This window comes from Guillardia theta (genome assembly GCF_000315625.1).
Source record: "Guillardia theta CCMP2712 unplaced genomic scaffold GUITHscaffold_22, whole genome shotgun sequence".
Classification (NCBI taxonomy): Eukaryota; class Cryptophyceae; order Pyrenomonadales; family Geminigeraceae; genus Guillardia; species Guillardia theta.
In genome coordinates, this window is record NW_005434652.1 from 691538 (window position 1) to 708751 (window position 17214).

General features: G+C 54.5%; 4 protein-coding genes across 4 annotated transcripts; 2 read left to right on the forward strand and 2 right to left on the reverse strand.

The window, feature by feature from the left end:
• Positions 1–1895: 1895 nt before the first annotated feature.
• GUITHDRAFT_105994 (hypothetical protein) lies at positions 1896–10465 on the forward strand (the record flags this gene model as incomplete). The annotated part of the gene is made up of 16 exons (XM_005835312.1): positions 1896–2700; positions 2753–2839; positions 2996–6114; positions 6162–6226; positions 6438–6675; positions 6718–6872; positions 6919–7159; positions 7203–7307; positions 7362–8671; positions 8719–8942; positions 9069–9094; positions 9143–9217; positions 9706–9915; positions 9998–10093; positions 10316–10347; positions 10393–10465. The coding sequence occupies 16 exons, from the start codon at positions 1896–1898 to the stop codon at positions 10463–10465; spliced, it is 6861 nt and encodes a 2286-aa protein (XP_005835369.1).
• Positions 10466–10500: 35 nt separating this feature from the next.
• On the reverse strand, positions 10501–11778 carry GUITHDRAFT_105995 (hypothetical protein; the record flags this gene model as incomplete). The annotated part of the gene is made up of 1 exon (XM_005835313.1): positions 10501–11778. One exon carries the CDS (start codon positions 11776–11778, stop codon positions 10501–10503), a length of 1278 nt encoding a protein of 425 aa, XP_005835370.1.
• Positions 11779–11937: 159 nt separating this feature from the next.
• On the forward strand, positions 11938–14518 carry GUITHDRAFT_151876 (START domain-containing protein). The gene is made up of 20 exons (XM_005835314.1): positions 11938–12083; positions 12128–12168; positions 12253–12295; positions 12340–12463; positions 12510–12592; positions 12642–12716; positions 12764–12812; positions 12854–12898; positions 12948–12995; positions 13071–13099; positions 13147–13210; positions 13379–13600; positions 13642–13679; positions 13722–13808; positions 13851–13970; positions 14014–14058; positions 14100–14187; positions 14237–14319; positions 14372–14434; positions 14487–14518. Exons 1-12 carry the CDS (start codon positions 12013–12015, stop codon positions 13439–13441), a joined length of 735 nt encoding a protein of 244 aa, XP_005835371.1. The 5' UTR covers positions 11938–12012; the 3' UTR covers positions 13442–13600; positions 13642–13679; positions 13722–13808; positions 13851–13970; positions 14014–14058; positions 14100–14187; positions 14237–14319; positions 14372–14434; positions 14487–14518.
• Positions 14519–14840: 322 nt separating this feature from the next.
• On the reverse strand, positions 14841–16763 carry GUITHDRAFT_105998 (hypothetical protein; the record flags this gene model as incomplete). The annotated part of the gene is made up of 13 exons (XM_005835315.1): positions 14841–14942; positions 14990–15111; positions 15155–15207; positions 15253–15401; positions 15448–15651; positions 15697–15824; positions 15869–15956; positions 16001–16180; positions 16227–16280; positions 16331–16412; positions 16457–16539; positions 16588–16621; positions 16672–16763. The coding sequence occupies 13 exons, from the start codon at positions 16761–16763 to the stop codon at positions 14841–14843; spliced, it is 1371 nt and encodes a 456-aa protein (XP_005835372.1).
• Between the last annotated feature and the right edge of the window lie 451 nt (positions 16764–17214).

Sequence of the window (17214 nt, forward strand, 5' to 3'; positions counted from 1 at the left end):
AAGTTCTTTACGGTTCAAAATTTATCTTTTGGTCTTCAAATGCCGGCGGGCACGCTCTCTCTCTCTCTCTCTCTGTTATCTGAACTCCGAAGTTCTCTCCTCAGACTCTCTTATCTTATCCTCCTTCTCTCGTCATTGCATCAGCTCGCCAGGCATCTCCCTTATCTCTGCACTAGCCCTGCATGAAATTCTTCTTCAGAATGGACAATCCTTGAATGGTTATTGCCCACTCAGCATGACTGTGAACTTGACGTTGTATCATCGTATCTTGACTTGGAACTCTGCTGACATTCTCTTCAAGCTTGTTTGTGTGACTTTCTGACGTCCGATGTAACGTACTATTTCAGAAACTCGGGGGGAGGATGGAACGTATGCCAGCCGTGCCAGTCAGATAGCGCCGAGTTAACAAAAACTCTCCTGTAAACCAAGACGACTTACGTGTTTGCGAGGCGGCCAATGTAGCGTGTGTGGACGAAGAGGGGGCTTTCCTAGCCGTCTTGCTAAGGTCCTCTCATGTCTGGATGCTTGGGTTTCACATCCTAGCATACAGTCTATCTCTCATGTGCTCCTCAATTCTGGATTTGTGTGCATTAAACTCGGTCTTGAGCAAAAACTGTCTTGTTACAACTAAGGTCGATGTGAGATCTGCGTGACTTTGGACTAGTACAAGTCTAACAAACTTGTATTCCGTCTTAAACCAACAGAACAAGCCTAGCTAAACCAACTAGCTAAACCAACAAAACAAGCCTAGCTAAAACAACAGAACAAGCCTAGCTAAACCAACAAAACAAGCCTAGCTAAACCAACAAAGCCTAGCTAAACCAACAGAACAAGCCTAGCTAAACCAACAAAACAAGCCTAGCTAAACCCGGTCAACAAAACAAGCCTAGTTAAACCGTTGAAACCGTAAAACTATCCTGTAAACCAAGACAGGACCTTCCTAGCCGTCTTGCTGAGACGGTGCTCCAGGCTGTGGCATGACGGTCTGGATGCTTGGGTTTTACATCCTAGCATGCAGCCTCTATCTCTCAGTGTGCTCCTCAACTTCTGCTTTCAAAACAAGCCTAACTAAACCAACAAAACAAGTCTAACCGTCTAAACCAACAAAACAAGCCGCTAACTAAACTAACAAAACAAGCCTAACTAAACCAACAGAACAAGCCTAACTAAACCAACAGAACAAGCCTAACTAAACCAACAGAACAAGCATTCAACGAGGCGACCAAACGGCCGGGCCTCCCGGGAGTCCGTCAGTCTGTCTCAGTCCGGGGCCGGCCTGGGGGCCGGCGAGGCACTGCGGTACTAGCTTTCTGTCACGGCCTCGCCTCTGTTTCCACTTCAAGACAGTTGTCGATATGTTGACAAGCACGAAGCTTAGGGGGGTAGGGTCATCAAGCACCGGTAGTTTCAGCCTCATTGCATAGGGTCTTTTATAACTTTGAACGGCTGTGGGTGGGTCAACGATACAACGACTTATCCTACAACCGAGCTGCGCTGCTAGAAAATGTTGAAGAATCAGCTCAAGACGCCACGAGGAGAAGACAAGCGAGGCAGAGAGACAAGCAAGGAAGAGAGACAGTGACACCAAGCTAAGAGTCGGTCACCACGAGTCAAGGAAGAGAGGCAGTGACACCCAGCTAAGAGTCGGTCACCACGAGTCAAGGAAGAGAGGCAGTGACACCCAGCTAAGAGTCGGTCACCACGAGTCAAGGAAGAGAGACAGTGACACCAAGCTAAGAGTCGGTCACCACGAGTCAAGGAAGAGAGGCAGTGACACCCAGCTAAGAGTCGGTCACCACGAGTCACGACGGCGTCACTGGGAGTTTGTACGAGCGAGGTCATGTCACCCTTTCATTGATTGCAGGTTACCTGATATCACCTTGGATTCCCTTACGATGCGCAAGCTTGCTTTAACCTGCATCGTTGTCATTCTCGCGGCAAGGTTTTATTCTTCGATAGGCTGTCCAGTCTTCAGTCAAAGCGGGGATTGGACTTACGGCCTCCTGGCGTCAAACTACAACATTTCGGCATCTGATACAGCCACTGGAATTGAATCTGGATATCTTGTGATCTTGGGAGAAAGCTTCAAAAGCCCGGAGATCGTAGATCAAGTGTTATCTTCAGGATCTCTTGAAGTAGATGTTTATTGCGCCCAGGTTGCTGGAGCAGGATGTGACGGTGATGAGACGTCAGGTGTTGGGGTATGGGGCAACGAATCTCAATGTCTGGGCTGCGTGGGTGAGGTACAAGTCGAAGTGACAGGAATAGGTGAGTGGTACATCGGGTCGTCCAACTGCAGTGGGTGCAGCTGCAACGGATCTGGTGTTCCGTTTGTTGACGGGGTTGAAGCCCAGGGGTTGTGGAGCCCTCAGGGTTCTTGCAACGACCAGATAGCACGAGGAAACTGCTCGTGTACAGCATGGGACGGTGTCGCAATCACTCCCTCAGGGAGGTTCTATCCTGTCGGCAACTGCAGCGGAGGTGACCGAAGCTGCTCTTGCAATGAAACAGGCTATGCCATCACTCCGCAGACCATCTATGAAGTCCAAGGTGATTCACCAGATTGTAACTGTTCTAGCGACGGAGTGCCTATCACTCCCCCAACGGTCTACAATGCTTCTGGAAACCACTCGGGCTGCAACTGTTCCGTGGATGGAATCCCATACACACCGCCGTCAGAGAACAATGAGACATACTACTGTACTTGCATCGCAATCAACTACTCTTGCAGTTGTATCCCGAATCCTTGCAGCTGCGGTTGCCAACAGTATTCCTGTGGTTGTGATTGCGTCAAGACTTGTGACTGTCAGTGTGAAAGAAGGCAATGCGGATATGAAGTGTCCGCGGATGGAAAAAAGTTCATCGCGACCGGAGGAAATACTTGTTCTGTACGTGCGAAATGTGTTTCTAGCTCAAGCGGCAATCAGTTTCCAGGTGATTGTAGCTTTTTCTAAAAGTCATATTGGGGCACTAACATTGATCTTTGTTGTTAAAGGTTTCTACGACGGAAAGATCTATTCCACTTATGCCAACGGAATGCAGGCTTACTTGTTGCAAGATGGTTCGCTCCTGAACAGCACGTACTTGACAGGGGCTTCCCCAAGCTCCCTCGTCAATGGGAAGTTTTCCTTTGCAAATGTTGCTGTAACGAAAGCTGTATCATCAGCTTACCCATTCAATCTTACTTTTAAGACCGACAATGATGTGGTTCAGAAAACAACAGCGTCATCTTTCTTGGTGAGGCCTACACTTATCAAGGTATATCAGACAGGGACCAGCTCATCACAACACTCGAGTGCTGATTATCTTGTGCAAGATGCAAACACTTACTTGGGAAACTACACTGTTGAGCTCTGGGGCTCAAATCGAATCGAGTACATTCACTCGAATGAAAATGTCGCGGTCAGTGCCTACTTGTGGACAGGATTAAAGGCTGGAAACATGGACTCATCGACGTCTTCGGACCTCTCCTACAACCTTCAGAGCTTCTTGAGCGTCCAAGGCTCGACTGATCACACATCAGCAGTGACGATCAGCTCATTTCATGGCGTTTCAGCGAATTTCAAGTTATACATGAGCGGTCTTGCAGGGCTATACTTCCAGCTGGGATATGAGTTGTCGTTTCTCAACTATTCCTTTGCTGTGCGGACAACAGGAACCTTTCAATTGAGCCCGGCCAAGATGGTTTTGAGTTACAGCGAGCAGTATGTCTTGTATGAATACAGTGAGTCAGATGTGAGAAATGTTCCATCCGTCGTGCATCTTGATGGAGCTAACAACGACACTGCGAACGTGGCTGGTCTTCCCGGCATCATCAACGTCAACCTCACTGATTCATCAGGTGCCACTCTTACAGGCTCCAATTGTGACTCCTGCATGCTTGTTCGCCTGTTCAAGTGCCAGGACAGTTCACCTTCAGCTCAGTCTGCCCCGTACGACTACACTGTTCCTCCCTGTGCCTCTGTGGCCCAGGCCTACTGTGCGACTTATAAGTTAGGAAGTTGTTCTAGTAGTACAAGCTATTTGGGCACTTTGCAAGGTACGACGCTGGTGAGCGTTTCGGAAGGGAAAGCGACGTTCTCAGGCCTCATGGTGAAGTATGTGTTCGGAGCCGGCTATCGTCTGCGATTCGTCTTTGACTCCTCAAACTCTCTGTCGTACAGCGTTACTAGTCAGCATAGCACTGGAGTGCAAGACATGCCTGATCCTAAGTGGCAAGCAGCAGGAGTCAACAACAGCTTTTTCGTGCTGCCGACATTGTCTGTGACTCAAAGTCCTGGAGGGGAGGGACTCGATGTCGGGCTGCTCGGAGGTGACTTCACGCTAGGGACTCCTGACGGTGTTCCCTATGGCTTTGCGTTCAAGAATCAGCCCATCATCAAGGTCCTTGGAGACGGCTACACCTTTGACAGGAACTGGGGCAGGCATGGGCATGCCCCCTTGACAGCGATCATCAAGTCAGATGCTTGCGGAGGAGGAGGGTGCGCCGGTCAGGGCCTTGTGCTCACCGGCTCCTCTTCTCCTGTCTCTCAAACTTACTTCTCTGCCGTTGCCCAGAGCCTGGCAGCCGGCAATGGCCCTTATTACGCCACGTTTGCTGACGAAACAGACCGCAACTACGGGGTTGAGTTGAAGTGGAGCGACAGCTTGCAATTTGTTGGATTTCAATATCTGGACCTTCGGATTGACGGGGCTCTCAACGAGACAGTGCAGGTCGACTTGAAACTTTCTTTCCTCTGCGGCATCAGCACCTCCGACCCGACGGGGTACAACAAGCTCTTTGCTGTGGCGGACTCGAGCTTCTTTGATCTGTTCGGCCCTCCTGACTCTCCGTCCAACTTCAAAGTCTCCAACTACGGATCTCTCGGATTCCGCGTGGAGTTTGATCCTCCCTCCATCAGCGGCGCGAAGCCTCTCTCCGGTTTCATCCTCGAGGTTGACCGTTGCTCGGACTCTTCTTGTCTTCCTAAGACACAGCACGTGCATCCCAACTTTGCCACTCCCAAGCAGCTCGGATCCGACTATCAGCTTGGGGGAGGTCGCGGGGAAGAGGTTCTTGTCAAGTACAACCAGAGCTCTTCTACGTCATTCGCTCTCACGCTCAATCTGATTCCCAGCAGGCAAATGCTCGCTGGCGACATGCTTGTGCTGCCGCTGCCCAAGTTTACAGCAGATTTAAGGCTGAAATCATCGTACACATGCGCGTTAGCTGAACAGAGTCCTTTCTCGTTGGAGGTTCTTCCGCAAGAGTCTTTGCTTCAGCTCACAGTGAAGGAGGGTAGAGAACTGATCATGTACGCCCCGCTCGATGTTGTCGTTCCTGACAACTGCAACATCTCGCTCGAAATTCCTTACGGTCAACAGTCCTCAAAGATTTGTTCCGGGATGAACTACTCTCGTTCTTTCTGCTTGTCCATCTTCTCTCTCGGAGGCCTCCGGTGCTGTGATTGGGACGCCACACAGCAAACTTGCCAGGCCAATGCACTTGTAGACATCTGCCTGCCCTCTGCAGTTCCTGACTCCATCTTGCAAGATGGTTTTGTATCCACCAACGCAAGTCAGATAGGCACTTTCTTGTATCCAAATGTTTTGCAAGGAGTCTTCGTGGGCAACTCATTGCAAACTGATACCTGCTTCTCAAACAGCACCACCTATCAGTCTTGTTTGTCAGAAGATACCTTCATCCTGCCCAAGATAGAAGACGCAAGCCCGTCGGATCTGTTCTGGAGCGGTCCCCTCCGAGTTGGATCGACAACGAGCTCAGCCCAACTCAACGCTGGCTGTGAATCGCTGACGTCATCGTCTAACCCGTGCATCCTGACCGTCGGTACTGATCGCTCCTTCCTCCTTGTCGCGACCAACGCTTCCTCCAACTCGTCGTCAACCTTGGGGATGAGGATGAAGGGCATCAGACGCCAGGCGATCAACGCTGGTGACGTCCTCTTCCTTCAGTTCCCCGCTCTCTCGACCAGCTCCCAGCTTTCCATTTCCACTTCTAGAGTTTCTGTGGACACGGAAAGTTTCGAATGGCCTTCTACTTTCAACTCGTCCGATCTGTCTCTCACTATCGTCGCTCAGAATGCAATTCCAGCGGAGAAAACTTTGATTTTTGAGGTTTCCGTGCAATGACTCAACAGAGATACCTGACGGCATACGAGCAGGTCACAAACGTCGTGCTGTTGCAGCCTTACTCATCGTTGACTGTCAAATGTGAAGTATTCAGCAGGTCTGTTCCTTACTGTCCCTCTCTCTCTCTCTCTCTCTCTCTCTCTCGCTCGCTCCCCCTCCCTCCCTCCCTCCCTCCCTCCTGTCATTCCATTCTTCTTCCCAACCATAGGACATCATGTCCTCTTTTGACACTCTCCATTTTCCCTCTACCCGACAAGCTTCTGTTGCCTCCACTCGTTGCGCTTCTGTCTCTGATGTCTCGAGTGCAGGAAGAAAACCACCGTCCTCTTCCATCAGGGCAGCAGATACTCAAACTTCACCTCGCAGACTGGCAGTCCGTTGCAAGGGTACCAAGAGTTTCCGGGGGGCGTCAACTTCATCTTGGAGGGGAAGATCTACAAGTTTCGGATCTTCTCGTACAACGCGAGGTTCCGAAGCGCCTCGATCTCATCATACCTCAACAACCGCGCGGTCCTCGCTCCTGAAGCCCCGGCCTACTTTTCTCAGGTTCATCTCCCCGAGCTTATGCCCTTAGTGACCTTCTGTCAGATCGCGCAGGGCTCCGTGAACGCGAGCGTGACTTACTATCCCGAGCGGGTGTCAGCTGCCGACTGGTGCGAGTTGGGCCTGCACTTTCAGCTGGACTCCTATCTTGGGGAGGAGGAGACGGTGTACTTCGAGCTGAATGGCTTCCAAGGGAGCGAGTGCGAAAATCAAGAAGGTCACCAGTTTGTCTAACTCTTTTACTAGGTTGCTCCAGTTCTGTCCAAGCTGCGAGGCAAGTATTAGAAACGAGAGCGTCAAACCTCTTGTGGAACAGAACGTCACCTTCGTTGCTACTTCGGCTCCTTTCCATCCCATCTTCGATCATGGCTCATGGTCACAAAACTTATCCACTCTTTCGCTCTTCGTGGCGCAAGGGAAATCAGCAGCTCCTGGAGTTCTCTACTCTGTCTACCTTCCCTCAGGCTCACTGCTCTGCCCTCAACCCGTGAGTTAGGAAGCCACTCGTTCTGTGGCTGACGTGGCAGCAGGAGGCAAGGGCTGTGAGCATGAAAGGTTGGCTGCTTCAGTTCAGCCTCAATTGGCTTTCTCCTTCTCCTCTCCTTCACCGGCCTCGCCTGGGCTTCATCGTGCAGGTTCGCCCCCCCCCCCCTAGTGCTCAGCGTCTCCTCTGACCTCACGTCCCTCAGGTCTCCACGGATCCCGCGTGGAAGTCGTTCGTGCAAACCACCAGCGTGTCGGACAACTTTGACCTTCCCTTGCTGCAAACAAGCTCACCGATCGCCTACCTGACCCATGACATCGGCAAGGAAGGCAACGAGATCGGCCTGTGTGGCGAGTGGCGATGGCTGGAGAAGAAATTCATCAAGGTGGACGAGGAGGTGATGCTGGTGTATCAGGTGCTGGTGATGGAGGAGGGATGCGATCAGAGCATGTTCCGCTCTTCCTTGCTTGTAGATCGAGGGTTTCGATCGCTCAAGAGCGAGCATGTTAGCGTCCTTGGGGGCGCCAACTGCTCTTGCCTTGCCAATGGAACCTCCGCAGGGTCACCTGATCCCGGCAGAGAGTGTGTCTGCACGAGTATAGCGCTGGCGTATCCGAGCGCTACGGACTGGTCAGTGGGAGGAGGGATCGACAACAAGGTAGCCAGCAGCTGCCCTCTCGGCGCCTCTTTCTGGGAGTTGGGGTGCAACCCTCTCGGGGTTGTTTACACCAGCGGCCTCCGCACGGCTCAGAGCGCTGTGGTGTCAACGCAGACACGAGCAGGGGTGGGATACGTCTCCTGCGACACCCTGGAAGGATCCTGTCAGGCAAACTGCATGTGCTCGTCCTCCAACAAGCTCGCAGGCTTTCAGTTCGGTAGTGTCAGCCCTCTGCCTCACTCGCTCCTCCTCGCCTCCCCTGGCGATCCTCTCCACTTCCCGTCAAGGCTCCAGACACGCCTTCTTACCGCCCTCTCCTCCACGTCTCAGACCCTCAAAGTCTCCGACACGTCGGGACTGAGTGTCAACCTTCTCCTTCGCGTTGACAGTGAGCTCTTGTGGGTGCTCGCCGTGCTCGATGCCAGTACAGCTTTCGTTGAGAGAGGGTCCTACGGCACCTCAGCTCAGCTTCACCAGCAGGGGTCAGCCGTTAGCGTCGTCACCTGGCCAGTCAGCTCGTTCGTCTCCTCTCGCCGGCAGTTTTTCTTCCGAGTCGCCGCCTTCAACACAGCGGGCGTGAGCTCCTTCCTCTACTACCAGGTCAAAGCTCTCGCTGTCACTCCCCGTACCGTTCCGACCATCGGAGGGACGGTGATGGAGCTGGCGGCGCTAGGGATGGGCATAGGAGGAGAGGGTCACGACTTTCTGCTGGGGCAGCTGACGTCATCCGGCTACATCGACTTCGCTCGCTCTCGAGCCTGCAATGTTCTTCGCTCCCTCGACATCGGCGGCACGAGGCTCGTTTGCGAGGCCCCAGCTGGAGTGGGAGCTGTTCAGAAGTTTGTGCTTTACTTCAGGTGAGTCTCTCGCGCGTCTCCTGCTTGCGCTGAGCAGGTGCTTGCAGGCAGGGATGCCTGGAGTATTTCAACGTGGGGGCTGCGGTGATCAAATACTCCAAGCCCAACATTCTCCTCGTTGTTCCCAACCTCGTCCCTGGCTCTCTGCCTGCCAAGGTGCGGATTTACGGGGAAAACTTCGGACAGAACAGCTCGGAAATCAATATCGTACTGATCAATACCGACAACGATATCATCGCGTGCAATTCCTTTACCTGGCAAGGAAACTCAGGTGAGGGGAAGCGAGAAAGGGATGAAGAGATGAGAGGAGAATAATAGTGTCCTCGTCAACCCTTGTTTGCTTCTCGTCTCACGCGTCAAAAAACTGCAGGGACCTGCATCTTCATCCCTTCTTCAGGCCAAACTTTGTCCGGATACATCCAGGTGCTCTCACTCTCACTTACCCCTTCCTTCCTCGTGAACTGCCAGCAGGCGAGCGTCGGGTCCTCATGGAGTGGAGGTGCTCAAGTCTCGACATTGAAAACTCTGCAGTCCAAGTTTACTCAGGTGACGTCGGAACGCTCTAATTGCTACTCCTCTCCAACCTCCTCGATGCTCGCTGACCTCTTCCTTGCTGCAGATTCCTCCTCCTGTGACAGTAGCCATCACTCTCAACAAAGACATCGCAGCCATCCCCGATGGCAGGCAATCATCCAACCTTCCACTCCGCTCCTCTTTCTGCCTCGATGCTTTGATATTTCACCCTCTTCTTTCATCCTGTTTGGTCGATTTTCACCTGGACTAGAACGTCTTCTCTTTCATCGCCTTCTCTCCATTCTCTGTTCCCCTTTAACAAGTTCGTCCCAGTGTGGAGCGGGACAATTTCAAGCGTCAGTTCGCCCAGGACGTGGCCAACGCCGTCAGCATCTCTGCCTCCCGAATCAACATCACGAGGCGAGAGCGTCGGCAGCTGAGTGGGAGCGACTGACTTGCTGTGCCAGCATCGCAGCGGGAAGCATCATCGTCACTTTTGTTATCCTCCCTGACCCTTTCAGCCCGACTGCTCCGACCCCAGGCACCAGCCACGAGCTTTCCCACCTCATCTTGACATCTTTGCAGAGCAACTGGGAGCCAACCTCGTCAAGCAAGCCTCCGATCCTAACTCCAAGCTCCTCTCTGGCTCAGTGACCAGCAGCACCTCCTCTGCTTCAGGAGGCGCCAGCCCCACACAGACCTCGACGTTCCTCACCGAATGCTCCCCCAAGGTCTTGGTTTAATGATCATCTCTCCTCCTCCTCTTGACTTAGTCATCATTCCTGCTGCTGCTGCTCTGATCAAACTCTGCAGACCTACTCGTGGGTCGACATGGATCTCTGCTTCGACTGCTGTCAGGGTCGTTGCGTGGCGACGTCACTCTTGCCAAGTTCATCGTTGAACTATGAGGTGAAAGAATAGAGCGAGGAGGACATGGAAGGCAAAGATGAGATATCGTGTTGTTAGATGTCGTTTTTTCTTCGTTTTGAGAGGGAGGAGGAGGAGGAGGAGGAGGAGGAGGAGGAGGAGGAGGAGGAGGAGGAGGAGGAGGAGGAGGAGGAGGAGGAGGAGGAGGAGGAGGAGGCGAGAAGGGAAGCAGTTGTGATCTAATTTATTACTGTCTTCCTCCAGGACTGCGACCTGACGTGCATGCTGCACTGCGGGTGAGTCGGAGGGTTAAGAATAGTTAGTCTCGTGACGTCTGTCAGGTACGGACGAGAGTTGCCGTTGGACGGGGGTCCCCCAGTGCTGGAGGAAGGAGTTTGCAACCGAACGAGCTGAGCTCAAGCTACTTGTGCACTAGACCTAAACACACCTCAATCGTCAGAGCTCTCCGCCTCATTGCCGCTCCCTCCTCCTCTGCCTTCCCCGTCATGCTCAAAACCCTCGAGGCTTTCCAGCGCGTCCTGACCTCCCGCAGCGACGCTACCAGCGTCGGCTCTGTTCTTCCTCGACTTCTTGAGCTCCTTCCTCGCCTCGCGCTGCTCAGGAGTCTCGTCCTTGAGCGCCTGCTTCTTCAGAGCCTTCCGGAGCCTCCGCTCCTCGTCGCTCTCATGTTTCTTCTTCTTGGGATACGCTCGTTGCACCTCGACGGGAGACTCCGGCAGGTTCAGCTCGTGCGCCACTTGGAGCTCTTCGACCTTGCGGGACCCTCGGGGTAGGGATGTTGTCGTGTCTGCTTCCATGTACGCCATCCTCTCTTGCACCGTTCCTCTCCCCGCGCCCTCGGGACCAGCGAGCCCCTCCACCCTCCTCCGCGGCCTCACGTATGCCGGCACTTCCATGACCTCCATCCCCCCCATCGGCGTGTCCAGCTGCCCGACGCCAGCATGTAGGTAGGAGACTTGACCTGCATCCTCGTCGCCGACAAGAGGCGAATGACGGGGAAAGCTCTCGAGGTCGTTGGGAAGCGAATCGTGCGAGACATCGTCGGGATGCTGACTGCCGTCTTTGATCTCCAGCACGTTCACCTCGAGCCCCAGGAACCTGTCCAGCTGGGTCTTGATGTCATGAGCTGTCATCCTGCTCGACCTGACCTGCAGGCATGACGGGGTGCCGGATGTGAAGGTAGTGACCGGGCGCGAGTCCTGCTGGAAGTAGACGACGACTTGCGATCGCGATTTCATCCCGTACCTGGACTCGAAGTATTCGTCCTCGCCCTCACCGAAGGAGAACTGTGCTCTGTCCTGAGAGTCCTCGCCCTCTCCGACAAAGTTGTCTTGGAAGCTCTCGACCCGGATGCTCACGATTTCTGAGAGGGCGAACTCGCTGGAGGAGTAGCAGACGCAGGGGATGCAGTTGAGAAGCTGATGCTCCTGCCTGAACGAGTCCAAGTTCTTGTCCATCCTCGTGTTCGTCACGATCGTGAAAGGCAGGAGCACCAGGAAGGACATCAAGGCGAAGGTCAGGAGCACCGCCCCGATCCATGTCGGGATTCGCACGCTCGAGCTGTCGACCGGCTGGTTGGCGGCGGCAAGGAAGAAGATGGCAGGAACAAAGAGAAGGAGGAAGCAGAAGAGCCAGGTGATGGTCCACTTGAAGGCTGAGTTCTTGACCAGCAGCACGTTCTCCGACCGTACCTCCACCCTCGCCATCTTCAGCCCAGCATAGACCAAAGGTGGCAACGGATAACGGGGGCAGCGAAAGTCTAGATAGGGCAGCCGGGGTGAAATAGTTCTGCCCTAGAAATTGGGGGAAGGGAAGGGAAGGGAATTAAGGGGCGGAATTCAGGCAGGAGCAGGAGCAGGAGCAGGAGCAGGAGCAGGAGCAGGAGCAGGAGCAGGAGAACAGGACATTTGGGTGAGGAGAGCAGAAGCAAGAGGAGGTCAATGCCATCAAGGTACCTCCGCCTCTGCGTTGTTGTTCTTGTCTTCTGCTGGATCGCACCTTCCAAGTCTGAGTGAGAATCCTCTGCTTCTATGCTGCTTTCTCATCAGCCACCAGGACCGGAAGCATCACAGATGAGGACATGAGCATATGCCACGGTAGAGCTACCTACCTCCTCCCCCTCCCCCTCCCCCAACCTTTCCCCCTCCTCCCTTGCCCTCGAGCTGTAACCCTGGGCTCAGGTCTGCTGCATCAAGACATCCCTGACGTGTCCTACGACTCGAGGTTCCCTCCCGCTCCTCCTCTCGCGGTCTCATCTCCTACCCCAGCTGGAAGGAGCTGCCACGAGGGCACGTGCCGGACGGTCTGCGCGTTTGGGGAAAGCTCGAGGAAGGGTCAGCAGCGACAACCTTCGTAGCCTCCGGCACCTTGCACAACGTTACGAGCAGCGCGGTAGGGAGCATGACCGGTCCACTTGAGGGTAGCTCAAGGGGTTCAGGTGCTCGCCACGTTCGAAGGAACGAACTTCACACAGCGCAAGACGTGGGACCCGTCGTGCCTCGCCTTGAACGTGATCTCGAGGAACGAGAAAGTCCCAGCGCCAGCAGCTGAACTCATGTGGTTTCAACAGCCATGAAACCGATCAGGTCGTGCGGTGGGTGACGGACCTTCCTTGGCCTCTATCCGACAGGGAGTACATCTTCAGGTGCGGTCGCTTGCTCCTGCAACCTTGGCTGACGCAGGCGGGTGTAGACGGAGGATCGTCTGCCGAGAGGATGGCTCGTGCATCGCCGTCAGCAAGGTCAGTGGGTTGACCTGCGCGAGACGCTCAAGGTTGTGCAGACTGTGGCAGAGGAGTCTGTGTTGATAGCAAGAGATCCCTCGCTGGTGCTGCTACTCCTTGTTGAGGACCAGCACGGTCTAAGCTGGGGGACAGGTGCGGGTGAGGGACTTCGTGCAATACTCGCAGATTCGTCCTTCCAAGGTGAGGGAGCCTAGAGGAAGCAGCTACATTCTGATCTCGTTCACCTGCCCCCTCCTCTGCTCGCTTTCTCGGCAGGACGGGAAAGGAGTCGACGTCGGGTTGCTGTAATGCTGAGACCGACCAAGTGGGATTGTTGACGCCTGACCTTCAGGTATCGTAACGACCTGGAAGGAAGCCTTCCGCACTGGGTGGTGAAATGGTTCAGCAACATTGGAGTGAGTTGGGATCAACCAGCTGTGATCTTATTTGTCTTCTCTCTCTATCTCGCCATATTTCCTTTTCTACCTCCTCCCACCTCTATTTCCCTGCTCTCTTGTGAACTTGTTGCCTTGTTTTCGTAACTTGATTTCTTTCTTCCATGTGACACCTTTTTCCCTTCTCAGCTTCCCATCTATCTGAAGCAGATAGAGAAGGAGATTCGGTCACACTCGTCTCATGTCAAATAGCTGTTATCTTACAATACCATCTCTACTTTCACTCCCACACACTCAGCTCACATCTCTCTCGCATCCTCCTCCCCTCATCTCCCCCTCCATGTGTCTTCATGTCGCTGCATTGCACTTCACTTGCTGCTGTTCAGCCAGCTACCCACGAAGCTCGACCATCTGCGAGCGTCTCAGAGAGGGCAGGAAGCTAGCGGGCGCACCTCAGCTCCCCGCCGACTCTTGACTTGACCTCTCCCACCTTCCCCATGTCAGCCTAGTCACAAGCATGTCGATCGCTCACCTTCTTTGGGGGGATGCGGCCGAGGACGGGCAGTCGTTGAGAGGAAGGAGGAATCTTATGCAGCATCGCGAGACCTTCTACCATCACCTGCGGCACCTCACTCTCCTCTACCCTCCTGTGCTCCTTCACCCCAGCAGCGACCGGCCCCTTCTCTCCGTCGTGCGACATCTCTCGCAGTATCCTCCTCCCCATCTCCAGAGCCTTCGCCGCCCGTCCGCCCGTCAAGCTGAGCAGCGACTGGACCCACACCTGCCACCCGTCAGGCCGAAACCCGCGGGCCCGACAGCCTCACTCCGAGCGTAGGAAAAGAGATCCTTCCCGTGAGGTCCAATCGGCGCTGAGAGGGGGTGAGACTCTCCCGCCTCCTCCCTCCCCTACCTGCAGGCAGTTCCAGGTCTTGTCTTTCGTTGTCCCCTGAAGTATGTTCTCCTCCTCCTCCTCTCCCTCCTCCGTCGCGTCTCTCGAGCTGTCCACGGTCAGGTCTGCTGCATCAGAAAGCTCCTCGCCCTCCTCACCTTGAGAGAGATTCGTACGCTATCAGGTCGAACTGCACCCAAGAGGGCAGCGAAGATGCTGAGAGTACGCCCTTCCCCTCCTCCTTCCTTTCTCGGTCAGCTCCGACACCAGCCCTCGCTTCCTCCTCTTCTCACCTTCGACCGATGCACGTAGCTCAAGGCCGACGCATGCTCTCTTCGCAGCAGAACGAGCTCGAGCTGGGGGAGGGAGTCAGCTCTGCGTGCCTGGAGCCTCTTGGGGCTGACGGACCTGCTTGACGCCTTTGGATCTCGTGAAGTTTCTTGACCTGCCCCAACATCACCCACAGCCGCCGCACTCTCACGACCAGCTCACTCCAGCTCCTCGAGCTCCTCGCTCCTCCCCCACATCCCTTTCGCTATCTCCACCCACGAGTCTTCGCGGTGGTTTCCCTCCTCCTCTTCAAGTGGCTTTCCTACGAGCATCCTGTTCCTGCTAACGTCCATCCTCACGGCCACCGGCGCGTCCTTGCTCGGTTGGACATGCGCGTCTAGCGTCAGCCCGCCGGTCAACTTCAGCACTTTGAGGTCGCCATGGAGGTCGAGGAGGTCGAGGAGGAGAGCAAGCAGCCTGAACGCAGGCAAGTCAAGCGAGGGAGGATGAGAAAATCAAGTTCCTGCAGGAGGAGACGACGCCCGAGCTCAGGCAGCTCTCGAGCTCCTCGTAGAGTGCTTCTCCTTCGTCTTCCTGCTCAAAGCAAGATCAGCAAGTGACTTCAGCTGGCGTCTCCTTACATGAGAATAGGGAAATGCCAGGACACGATCCGACTTTCTCTGCTGCGTCTTGGGAATGCTTGAGCTGTCCTGCAGCGACTCCAGCAAAGCCTGGTGCAAGTACGGCAAAGCTTTCTCCTCGCCTGCCGCCCATCAACGAGTCAGCAGGACAAGAGAAAGTCTCACAGGAATTCAAGGTGAAGGCTTCGACGCTTGCGGGGCACCTTTCTCTTTCAAGCCTGCAGCAAGAATGAACAAGTGAGAACCACTAGCGTTATCAGCACTTTATCCAGTCCTGAAGCTCTGACTTGACTCCGTCCCAGTCAATCCGGACGGTCGAGACATTTCGTTTCTCCATGGCTTCTCCCACTTCCTTGTTGACGTAGACTGGCCAGTTCAAAAAGAATTCCGCGAGGTCTGCGGAAGGAATCGCCTGCAGGAGGTTTCAGGCGTGCGGGGAGCCTTGTCCTCGTCTTCACCTGCTCTAACGGGTTGACCCCACACGTCGGCTTGCAGAAGAGCCCTGCTTGCACCCCGAGATTCGCAGCTCGCAGAGGAAGAATCTGCTCCTTGTTCGGTGATCCTTTCTTCTGCTCAGGTAGGCTGCTTCCTCCCAGACGGAAGGGAGCGACAAGCTTCGAAGCCTCGCTGCGCCTCCTCATCACGCAGTCCCCCAACGTCTCCTTCACATCATGTTTCTCTCACGCATCCAAAAATCATCGTCGCACCTCCGCCAGCGATGCAGCGTAGAGATGTTGGGGAAAGATGCTGTCAGAGTCGATGCCGTGGAAGGGGCAGGGGAACTCGACGTCATCGGGTGGGGCCTTGACGAGCGAGGGATCGAAGTCGACGTCATCTTTGACTCGCGTCAAGTCTCGCGTCAAGACCAAGACTACTCACCCGCGATGATCATGTGCGTCTCAGTCACGACGGCCCATTGCACCAACAAGACCCACGGGCTTTCTGTCTCGAAGCCTATCAGAGGGACCTGAGGCCATGATGAGCCTTCACGTCGCAGCTACTTGTGCTTACATGTAGAGCAGCAAGAGCGTGTCGTAACGAGCATATCGCACTGGTTTCAAACGCCCTCTTTCTCGATATTCGTTTCTTCGTCGTCTCACTCGTCCCGTTGCCCTCGCGATCTCCCTCTCGCTGTGTCACCACCATAGCAAGGAGCGGAAGCTTGAGCTTGTCAGAGATCCACAGCGCATGCTTGCGGCAAGAAGACTAAGTTGAGGGAGGTAGAGGAACAACATACCGACAGCGCAAGGTTGTCGCATACCCTCCTCGATTTGCGTATCAGGTAGAGAATCTACCCGGTATCACCGAGCTGAGACTGCAACACATTCAACATCTACTCACATGCCGGCCGTTCCTGCGATGGGAGGGTTTCGGAAAGGAGAAGCAGCGGCTTCTCAGCTTGATAGCAGCAGGCCACCGCTCGCTGCAGTTGCAGTCAGCTCAGAACCAGCTGGTGTCGCCTCTCACCGCACAAGCAGGTAGGGATCTGCTGGGGGAACTTGTGGGGCGATCAGAGTCTGCATCGGCTCATCTGAGTTGTAAGACGGAGACTACTCTTGCGGTCAGAATGAGCCAATGGAGGAGCAGCGAGGTATCACTCGGTTCGTCGCCACCCCTTGCTCCTCTACCATCCTATGAACCATGATGCATCAGATGCAACAGGACATCAAAGAGGAACGCACATGTCATCGGAAGAAGCTTTCTCTTCTTCCTGCGTAGTTTCCCTTCTCTCCGGTGTACATGAGGACACCAACTGTTCTTCCAGCATCTTCATGGCTTGCCAGGCATCAAACGGCACAGCTCTGCCGCATGCACAATCAGCAGAGTCGCTCTCATTCGTGTGATGTTAGTGTTGCCTGCAAGGAGGAGAGAGAAGAGGAATGGCGTCGTTATCGGGTCCCAGCACCACTGAGATCTCCAGCATCTGTCCAGGCATCAATCGCATTCGCCTTCACTCTCCTCCTCTCTCCTCCTCTCTCCTCCTCTCTCCTCCTCTCTCCTCCTCTCTCCTCCTCTCTCCTCCTCTCTCCTCCTCTCTCCTCCTCTCTCCTCCTCTCTACTATCCTGTTCTTCTCCTGCATCCTGTTCTTCTCCTGCACACTCTACATGACACTCATCGCCGCCGCCGCCATCGCTGTCTCCGCATCAAGTTCTGCCATTGCATTCGCTTGGCGCAGATGATGGGCGACCAGGCCACAAAAATTCCTCTGGAAATGCGGTGGAAA

What these genes read in the sequence shown, in the direction of transcription:
- GUITHDRAFT_151876 (XM_005835314.1), top strand. Translation starts at nt 12,013, where the DNA reads ATGCCATCAAGGTACCTCCGCCTCTGCGTTGTTGTTCTTGTCTTCTGC. An exon ending in GGACATGAGCATATGCCACG is followed by an intron (nt 12,169 to 12,252) that starts GTAGAGCTACCT and finishes CCCTGGGCTCAG; the next exon opens with GTCTGCTGCATCAAGACATC. An exon ending in GCCTTGAACGTGATCTCGAG is followed by an intron (nt 12,593 to 12,641) that starts GAACGAGAAAGT and finishes TGGTTTCAACAG; the next exon opens with CCATGAAACCGATCAGGTCG.